At 34.4% G+C, this 11178-nt stretch overlaps 1 protein-coding gene across 6 annotated transcripts; it reads left to right on the top strand.

Moving 5' to 3' along the window:
* Positions 1–92: 92 nt before the first annotated feature.
* On the top strand, positions 93–10630 carry gale (UDP-galactose-4-epimerase). Of its 6 annotated transcripts, none has more exons than XR_012392826.1 (11): positions 93–179; positions 1115–1244; positions 1563–1675; positions 3444–3557; positions 3736–3912; positions 5936–6049; positions 6553–6619; positions 7312–7397; positions 7496–7573; positions 7686–8881; positions 9863–10630. XR_012392826.1 is itself a non-coding variant. In XM_005158523.5 (11 exons), exons 2-11 carry the CDS (start codon positions 1124–1126, stop codon positions 10319–10321), a joined length of 1053 nt encoding a protein of 350 aa, XP_005158580.1. In that variant the 5' UTR covers positions 93–179; positions 1115–1123; the 3' UTR covers positions 10322–10630.
* The last annotated feature ends 548 nt before the right edge of the window (positions 10631–11178 follow it).

Raw genomic sequence — 11178 nt, 5'->3', positions numbered from 1 at the left:
GACTTTTAATTTGGAAGTGAATCATACAGGCTTTTCTTGGCTTCACACTCTTCTACGTGTCAATGAAACCAGGAAGCGCGAATGAATAAACCGAGTAGTAAACTGTTCGTCTGTTTGTCAGTGAACCTCCTGTCAGTCGCGGGTCCCCGAAACTCTCCTGATCCGCTTTAATCAACACGGTGAGTGTGAACTTCACAACCTGACACACACACACACTGTCTGTTCTGACAGCTCACAACTGCTTTGTTCAGTCAGGTGACTTTTAAAGTTACTGAAATCAGTGTATGCATACACTCGTAGTCCAATTGATTTGATCAAATTGTATCGTAATTTGGAGGTTTTTAAGGATGTAGTTTGTGTGTGATTAACACTGTGGTGTGACGATCATTAAGACAAAATAACTAAAGGTGAATAGGGTAAAAAGTTAAACTATGGTTAACTTTAGCATTATACTTTATATATTATATCAAATTTCTGTCCATTTTTCTTTATTTCTTTGACAGTGTCAAATGTTTTATGCAGGGGGCATTGAGATCTCTTTTCTTCTTTACAAAATATAGAAAATACTGTGAACAGCCAGAAAATAAGACAATATTCACAATATTTGTAGGGGAAATAGTTGTAGTATATAGGAAACAGTATATAGTTAGGCAAAATATCTATGAACAAATCCCACAAAAACCTTCAGAACATATAGACGTGATTTAAACTGTGAAGTATGTAAGAGCTGCAGAAGTTTAGATTTACGGTTCACATTGAGAAAACAGCCTTTAAAATATGCATTGCAACTGAAATCTACAGACACAAACTGATAAAGTGCAACCAAAGTAACACATAAAAGTGCATTTTGGATGTTTTCTTTACATAACACTAAAAAAAAAACACTTAATGTAAAGCCATGAAGGCCAAAATCCTAAAGCTAAGAGTGTTTTTGTTTGGCATGTCTCACTGTATGAATGAAAGAGCTCCATTGATCCAGGATACTGCAGGTGACGGTAAAGCCACGTAGTGCACACATAGTAGTACAGGTTGAGTAAGAAAATGACACACCCACATACTTGTTAACAATGATCCGGTAACTACAGTAATTCACCTTTGTGTGTTTGTGCTGAAGGCTCTCAACATGCGTCAAAAGATCTTGGTGACTGGAGGAGGAGGATACATCGGCAGCCACTGTGTTGTGGAGCTCATAGAGGCTGGTTTTCATCCTGTGGTCATTGATAACTTCAGTAATGCTGTCAGAGGTGAGCAGACTTCAGAGAAATCACAATACTTTATATAAAGAGCTTCAGAAATATCCTGCAAACACAGTCAGGCCTTGTGTGGTAATCGACAGTCTGAGTAAAACTTAAAGTAAAATAAAAATATTTTTATAATATGGGATATTCAACATAATATACATTTTATTTTCTAATATAAAATGAATTAAAATGTTTTACTTTTAAAAGTTAAATATATAAAAATATTAATAATCTGTAATAAAACTGCTGCTTAATTTAGTAACAGATTTGTTGTCCTAGCAGATAATGAAGTGTGTGTGTTCTGTGTGTTTTGTTGAGGAGAGGGGGATGTACCTGAGAGCTTGCGGAGGATAGAGAAGTTTATGGATACTCAGATTGAGTTCCATGAGCTCGACCTCCTGGATAAACCTGGACTGGAAAAAATATTCAAAATGGTAAAATTGTAATATATTTTATAGTTTTGTAATATTTTTGTATTTTAAGTATTTAAAACAAAAATATTTTATAATAATAATTATTATTATTATTATTATTATTATTATTAATTATTATTATTATTAATTATTATTATTAATTATTATTATTATATAATGTAAATATCACATATATAAATATTTCATTTGTTCTATAATTTGTTATAAATTAGGGTTAGTATTGTTATAAGTAGTAGTAGTAGTAGTATTGTTATTATAATTAGTGGTATTATTAGTATTATTAGTATTATTATTATTATTATGAATATTCAGCCACAATGTGTCTGGCTTAAAAATGAATTTTTTTTCCTTCGGATTAGTGCCTTTATTAATCAGGGGTTACCACAGCGGAATGAACCACCAACTTATACAGAATATGTTTTACACAGCTGATGCCCTTACAGCCACAACCTAGCACTGGGAAACACCCATACACTGGCATTCACGCACATACACTACAGCCAATTCAGCTTATTCATTTCACCTGTACCACATCTCTTTGGACTGTGAAGGAAACCGGAGCAGCTGGAGAAAACCCACCCCAACACGGGGAGAACATGCAAACTCCACACAGAAATGCCAACTGACCTAGCCAGGGCTCAAACCAGCAACCTTCATGCCTTTAGGTGACAGTGCTAACCACTGAGCCACCGTGCCACCCTTGGCTTTTTTTTTTTAAAGTGTTTTTATAAAGTTTTTATTTTAAGTATTTAAAAGAAATGCATATTATTATGGTTTGGGACTTGTAGAGCTGCGTATCGATGGATTACTCCTCAGTGTTTGGACTCTCAGCAGTGAATATTAAACCACAATGAACTGAACTATACATATAAAGATGAATTGGTAACACTTTACAATAAGGTTCATTAGTTAATGCAATTACTAACATGAACTAATCATGAACAACACATGTACAGCATTTGTTAATCATAATTAAACATTTACTAATACATTATTAACATCCAACTCCATGCTTGATAACAATAGTTAATGTACTGTGAGTTAACATGAACTAACAATGAACTACTGTATTTTCATTAACTAACGTTAACTAACATGAACAAATACAGTTGTAAATGTATTGTTCATTGTTTGTTCATGTTAGTAAATGGATTAATTAACATTATCTAATGAACCTTATTGTAAAGTGTGACCGATGAATCAATTGAATTTAAAAACAATTATTCTTAATGTTTTAATAGATTTTAAGTATCTATTATATATATATATATATATATATATATATATATATATATATATATATATATATATATATATATATCTTTTTAATTATTCAGCAGCAACATGCCCTATGATTTAGTTTTTATTATTTTATTATTATGTTTTATCATTTACCCTTAACATGGGTATGTAATTATATAAACAAATACCTTTAATTATATAAAATGTGTTACATATTTTAATTATTCTACATATTCTTATATATTTTCATATACTATAATCTACTTTTGTTTAGTCACTATATGTCTTATTCTATTTTTGCTTTACGTAATATAAAGTATATAATGTTTTTGTATTTCATCCTATTATATATTTTTTCATTCTGCCTCATTATCTCTGCTGGTGTATGTTTGTAACTTGTTTTTAATTTTTTAACTTCCTTCAGATCAATTTAGTCATTTCTAAACCAACCTTTCAAATAATGTTTACAGCACACTCTAGTGGTCATATATATTGATCGTTTTCTCTCGTCTCTCTCTCTGTCCAGCACTCTTTCTATGCAGTGATGCACTTTGCAGGTCTGAAAGCTGTGGGTGAATCAGTAGAACAGCCTCTGCGGTACTACAGAGTCAATCTCACAGGAACCATCAATCTGCTGGAGGTGAGAAATCTGACTCTTTGCATGGATTTTTGTGTTTTTACGAATGGAGTGTCCAAATGAATCTGATTGTTGAAATGCAGATACAGTCCAGTTTACAATCTGTGTATGCATGTTAGTGCTTTTGGCTTTAAAGGAATGCCTTACTGGCTGTGGCCCTGTCTGTGTATGTGTGGATCAGGTGATGCAGTCTCATGGGGTGCGTAATCTGGTGTTCAGCAGCTCCGCCACAGTCTACGGAGACCCTCAAAAACTCCCCATTGATGAGCAGCATCCAGTAGGCGGCTGCACAAACCCCTACGGCAAGACCAAATACTTCATAGAGGAGATGATCAGAGACCAGTGCACAGCGGAGAAGGTAGACGAACACCTATCCATTATGTATTGAGACAAACAGTCTCTTTTCATAAGCACCAGACTTTTTACTTACTTACTTTTACTTGCTTTACTTTTACTTACTTTAACTCCACCTCCCAAGGACTCAATAAGCAAAACTATCTTTACTTGTGAATGTACCACAAATCATGTTGCAATGCTATTTTTTTCTAACTTAAATACCTCTGTTGCACAGTATCGTGCATGATATTGTCATGTCTTATGTAAAAGTGTATTTATTATTGTATAGTCTGTCTCAGGCCCCATTTACACTAATATGTTTTAGTTTTAAAATGGCGTTTTAGAATGAAAGCGATCCACATCCACAGTGGCGTTTCATCTAGCGTTTCTGAAAAGATCTCGGTCCACACTACACCGCTGAAAACACACATCACGTGACCACACACACTCTGGCATGCGCTGCAGCATATGTGGATGTCTGAGCCCCATGCAGTCAGCATGTGCTTTGAGCACAACTCCACAGGTGAGAGCAGTGCATGTCGGAGATTTCATTAAGGATAAACTGCTGGATCATGTCACTATAGCTGTTAAACTTGATATTTATTTCATCTTGTCTTTATCTAATGACTTTTTGGTCTTTTGAAACTATTACTTGATCTCAGGTAACGTGTTTTGGTTAATAAGTTAAAATATTAATGTAACCACATTCACCGACTGATTGCTTGCATTTATTTTTTGTATTGTATAAACTTATTTTACATTATACTTTTTGAATGGCCATTATTGATTATTAAAAATGATATTCAGCAAAAGAGTATGTTTCGTATTTTCAATAAAAATGACTGGAGGTAGAAATTTTACAGGCTTCGTTTTGTTATAAATATGCATACAGTGAAGTGGTCATATGAATATGTAGCTACACGATGGTTAGCATTTTTGGTGTCTGTTAAATTGCTAAAATCAAGATGAAAATGGGCAGTTCCTTATTATTCTCCATTTTCCCCCCATTCACACTGACACGGAGCATCAGCGTTTTAAAATGAAAATGGCTTCTTAAGCATTTTCAAAAATTCTGTTTTCTGGGCTTGAAAAAATCTGGGGTAGTGTGGACGGAAGGTGTAACCCTAGCACTACATATGCTTTTTAAAACTAAAACATATTAGTGTAAACGGGGCCTTAGGCTATTTGTACAGTTATAGTATGTGTAGTATATATTATTAGGTTAAGATGGTTCTTATGGTCAGTGTCATGTTCATATTTATGATTGTTTATTTATGTTTAACTATGGGCCTGCATGCCCATACATGACAATAAAGCTCAACTTGATTTGACTTGAGTAGGCCCAGACAGAATCTGTCCGCAAGGAAATGTCAATGTTTTTGTTTATTTACTAATGTAAAAGGGTCTAAATGTAAACTTGTTCAGTATTTATTTAAATTATATTATTGAAAATTATACAGTTGTTTAGATCATTTGTGGTTATGTTTTTTTTTTTCAAATGTAGATGATTATTTTTTTAACCCATTGTTGCATTGTGGTTCTACTTGGATTTCCATTGTAAAACTTGAACAAAAGACTTTCTTTGTTTTTAAAAGTCATTTGTTAGGTTTCCAGCTTCTGTACTCTTAAAATCTTTTTGCAAAAAAAAATAAAAATCCTTGGATTTTATTTATTATTATTTTTTTTTTTTTTTTTTCAAAATTCAGAGCAGAAATAGCCAACTAAATTCTGCCTGGCTCTACTTATGAGTGAGTGACCTTTTGGGGTCATTTGCACCTAAATTTAATTGTAGAACTTTTACCTACATTTATATTTAGTTATTAATAATTAGATTTTTGTGGAAGTTTATTTTGATAGAATGTTTAGTTATATTAGGATAATATGTTGTTAAAATGTTCAACAAGTATCTGCCATGTAATAGCGAATGATGCTGGTATGACAATAAATATAAACGCATACCTATATGACACTTATGATTGAGCATTCTGTCTCGTGACATTAATCAATTTGTGTAAAGAGTGTTTGACTGTTAATATGTTCTGCAGGACTGGAATGCTGTGCTGCTCAGGTACTTCAATCCCATTGGTGCTCACATCTCAGGTCAGATTGGGGAAGATCCGCAGGGAATCCCAAACAACCTTCTGCCTTACGTTGCCCAGGTAAACGCCAAAGTGAAGTTTTTTGACAGACCAGTGGTGTCCAAACTCGGTCCTGGAGAGCCAGTGTCCGGGAGAGTTTAGCTCCAACCCTAATCAAACACAGCTAAACCGGCTAATCAAGCTCTTACTAGACAAACTGAAAACCACCTGGCAGGTGTGTTGAAGAAAGTTAAAGTTAAACTCTAGTTAAACGAGTTTGGATACCCCTGGTGTAGACGGACATTTGAAAGCATACTGATTGCTACAACTTTCAGTACCACCCCTGGCCCATAGGTGTCTGTTCATGCAGCATTCAAGAGTTCCAACTACACCAACATGAACATCTTTGTATTCTTTCATGTTAGGTTTTTTTCAGTCTCTTTTTCTATGTACGTCTATTGTCGCTGTATTTTGCATACGATTTATTCCGACTATCTTATGAATTGACCCAAAGCACAGCAAAATCTTTTGTATAACTGAATTACTGCTTGTTGTGATGTACTTTCTCCTTGTGTTTGTGATAGGTTGCTATTGGCAGACGAAAACATCTGAATGTGTTTGGAAATGACTACAGCACACCTGATGGGACAGGTGAGGGGGGATTTTTCACTTTGCTGTTTTTTGTATGAAACTTTTGATTGAAAAGTTTTTCTAGTTTGTTTTTACTATTATTTCTTTCTTTCCTTTATTTACTACAAATAAACATTTGAAAATAAAGCTAAAATAGAATAATAATGAGATGAAAATTTTAACTTAAACTAAAAGAAGTTATTGTAAAATGTTAATAAATACTATAGAATGTGTAAATAAAATCTTACAATTAAATCTACACATTAATATTACATAAACAACATACAAAACAACAAGGATATAAAATCACTAAGACAGAAAGTGTATTGTTAATAAAATGTTAAAAATAGTAAAAAGTGCATAAATTTATTAAAAATCTACTTAATAATAAAGTGAAGCTGAAAATATAAAAATTATAATGAACACTGTTAAAGAATAAGTTAAATTTAATTTCCATTTAATATAATTGGTTAGATCTGCCTACATTTACCTGTTATAGTTTGTAACAAGTTTAATATATAACATGTCTCTAAGCCTAAAATTAATTTTGATTTTAAATAAATAAGATTTTTTATTTTTGCTGAGTTCATTTTGGAGTCATGATGTTTTGTATAATTCCATTTTCCCCAGTTTATTTTACTTTAGTGCTTATAAAACTTTTTAATTAATTTTTGATGAGGAAAAACACAGATTCTTTTTCCGCTTTTGGGCAGGTGTGAGAGATTACATCCATGTTGTTGACTTGGCAAAAGGCCACATTGCTGCAGTCAGAAAACTGAAGGACAGCTGTGGGTGTAAAGTACGACGTTTTCTCTTCTTCATTAATGTGCTTCATTATTCACATCATTTCCCCCATCAGGCTTACCTCTCTGTGCTGGTATGTGTGTGTGTGTGTAGGTTTATAACCTGGGCACGGGCACAGGGTACTCAGTGCTGCAGATGGTCAGTGCCATGGAAAAAGCTTCAGGTCGAAAGGTGAGAGCTGAAGCTGGTGTCGTCCACAGCCTGAGTTCACCTTTATGACGTTTATACTGGCATCTGTGTTTTGGTCTTTCCTTCAATAGTAATATTTTTGTTCTGGTCTCAGATTGCATATCAGATTGCCCCACGCCGGAGCGGTGATGTGGCCTCCTGCTATGCAGATGCTAGTCTGGCGGAGAAAGAGCTGGGTTGGAAGGCTGAATTCGACCTGGAGAGGATGTGTAGGTGTCAAGTCAAATCAAGACGCTCAGGGCCAAACCACTTTCTTTATGATGTCAATATTCGGTCTAATAGAAAAGAAAACATCCAAAATACACATTTAAGTGTTTAATTTGTCGCATGACAGTTTATGTCAGTAGATTTACATACTTAATTATAGTACATATTTCAGGTAATAATTTGTCATAAAATTCTATGTTTAGATGGACACCAATATTCTGATTTTAATACGATTAAGACAATACTCTGATTAAAAGTCAACCATGTAAACAGTGAAATTTCATTAATTAATCAGATTAAGGTAATCAAACTTAACAGAAATGGGATTAAAACATGTAGTATGCCGATTTTAGTGGCATTATTCACTACGTTTAGGTGGACACCAATAATTCGATTTTAATGCGATTAAGACAATACTCTGATATAGAGTCTACCATGTAACCAGCAATTTTTTTATTAATTTTTATCAGATTAAGGTCATAATTAAACTAAAGAGAAATCGAATTAAGACGTGTGGAGTATGCTGTTTTTAGTCGCATTATCAAAGTGCAGTACAGACGTGTAATCACCCTAATCCAATTATTACTGTCATGTAGAACATTTTGCAGCGTTTTGCGACAGGATAGTCCACACACACACACACACACGTGTAACCCCACCGGTCCTACACCGCCCAACCCACTCCGAGCTGGGATCGAACCGGCCACCTTCCGCATGGGAGTCGGGCGCTCTACCAAGGAGGCTAAAGACCATGGCCTCTAGCGTCTGTCGCTAGAGCACCTTTAGAGGTCAGAGGAGCGAGGTTCACCTGCACAGCACCTACTAGCTGGCCTCCGTTACACGCGCACAACTGTTTGACACTCTTTGCACCTAGCCAGTCAGTGCAGACCACAGACACCTGCATCGTAAATGCAGTTTTTTTTTTTCTTCCATTCAGCATGTGATATGAACTTCTATTAAAACAACACTCTTCTAGCAGTTCATAGTTGCATTCAATATCTTATTTGTCACAGAGGGCGTGCATGAAATGTTCGTGAATGAAAGTGAAAGTGCCAAATCGCAGTTAAAGTTGACAAATTAAAAGTGAAACACCCAAAATTACATGAAAAGAGATTCCCAAAATCCCCTTTAAAAACCTAATATTTAACAAAAAGTAGACTCTGATGTGTCAAAATACATTAGAATTGAACAAAAATTGTGAGAACTTCAATTATTGTTCACAAATTTGTGATGCATATCAAGGGTGTAGATTTGGCATGGATGGAAGGGATTTGTCCCTATAAATATCCAGTAATTACCGAAATGTCCACGCCAATAATTTAATCACCTTCAAAATTAAATAAAGCTCTGTCAATCCTTAGTAACCTAGACATGCAGAAAGGGTTAAATCCCGTTCTCTTCTCAGGTCCTCCCTTCCACAAAACACATAAGAAGAGTGTGATTGGCTGAGCCTATTTATGCTGTTAACGACAGCTGTAATTACATTTGAATGTGGAATGCGCCAAAACAAAGAAATTTTCATGTCCTTCTCAACTGTACATGGCAGACATAAGTAGCAACTTTTCAAAGAGTCAGGTTTTTGAGTCCACCATTATAATAATAACCAAGGCTGTGCAATTCATCGAAGTTAGGTTTGTATTTTGGCTGTCTTGATTATAAAAAAGTGATAATCGGGATAAAGCAGTTAAATTGCATCACGTGCCTCTCTAGATTTCTCTACATTCATACCTCCTCAAAGCCAGATTGCAGTGAAATCATGTAAATTGACTTTTGCAGTATGGGACGTGTTTCAGTAATTGTTATTCGTGATGTTAAGTGTTTAAAGCCTTTATTCATGTTTTTAAAAGCATGAAAGAGAATCTGTGCTGTTCTATGCATGCCGTATAGCAGGGGTGGCCAGCCCTGTTCCTGGAGAGCCACCTTCCTTCAGATTTCAGTTGCAACCCATATCAAACACACCTGCCTGTAATTATCACGTGGTTTTCAGGTCCTAATTAATTGGTTCAGGTGTGTTTGATATGGGTTGCAACTGAAATCTGCAGGAAGGTGGCTCTCTAGGAACAGGGTTGGCCACCCCTGCCATATAGGGATTTATGTCAAGTGCAAATTACACTCTTGCTACAAATATATGCACTTTAATACATTAAATGAAATGGGGTGTATTTAAACATAACATTTGAGAAAACTTAGTAATACAAATTTTTTTTGCCATTCTCATCCCTTTATCAGACTTCTTTGATACTGATGACAATATTTTTTACAAAAGTCTTGTAATAATCTATGAGCATTTCAATGAATGCCCTATAAAAGGCTAATGAATCAATTGGGAAAGTTTGGCTTATTTTACCCTGTTCACCTTCAGCGTGTCATCTTCCATGTGCATGAACAGATGAGAGAGTAATGGGCTGTGAAGTGCTGCAGCTTTCGATTAATCCGACTGTTTCATCTCATCACACAGGTGAGGATCTGTGGCGCTGGCAATCCCAGAATCCCACAGGATTCAGTAATGGAACACTACCTTGAAGCTGGATAAATGTAGACCATTTCTAATGGGAAAAAGGGAATTGCACCTATGACAAAAAAAATGAAGCCAAAGTGGGACAATGAAGTCTTTCATTTTTTTTCATTGTATGTAAAATCATCTATCTGAAAACTTGAAGCTAAACAAATCATTCCATCTGATTCACTGTCTTTTTCTTCTTGAATGTGCACTGTCATTGCCATCTCACTTTTATTAAAGCACACTGTATGGCGTATTTCTAATGTAGAGTTTTTTTATACTTCCTTATCAGTGTGAAAAAATAAAAACTATTGCATTTGTTTAGAAACAAATTCTTTTGTTGTTGATGTCAATTGTCAATTGTTGTTGATGGGGGGGCCAACGTTTTCACATTTTTGTAGCCTTCCTTATGAATCTGTATTTTATGGTTTATGTTTATATTCATTTATATATAAATATCAGAACCAAATGCATGAATGTTCTTTAGACTTGCTAGAAATGTATGTAGAAAAGCATTAGAAATGCAAAAGAAATAAATAGATTGAACTTCTGAAATAGAAAATACAAATCAATTAAATAATCCAACATTTTTTTTAGATAAACATTAGGCTGATATAAAAAAAAACAAATTTGATTAAATAATCAAATTAATACAAAATCATAGAAAAATATAGTTAAATTAAGTGCACAATTACAAATAAATCCCCATTAGATTAAAACGACAAATAACAATGATTAAAAAACTTGAGGCTAAACAAATCATTCCCTCTGATTCAACGTCTTTTTTTCTTGAATGTCATTATGTCATCTCACTTTTATTAAAGCACACTGACACTTCCGCATCAGTGTGAAATAATAAAGACTATTGCGTTTCTTTAGA

This window comes from Danio rerio, chromosome 17, assembly GCF_049306965.1.
Source record: "Danio rerio strain Tuebingen ecotype United States chromosome 17, GRCz12tu, whole genome shotgun sequence".
Taxonomy (NCBI): domain Eukaryota; kingdom Metazoa; phylum Chordata; class Actinopteri; order Cypriniformes; family Danionidae; genus Danio; species Danio rerio.
Note: the sequence above shows the minus strand (reverse complement) of the source record. Positions and strands in the feature narration are given on the sequence as shown.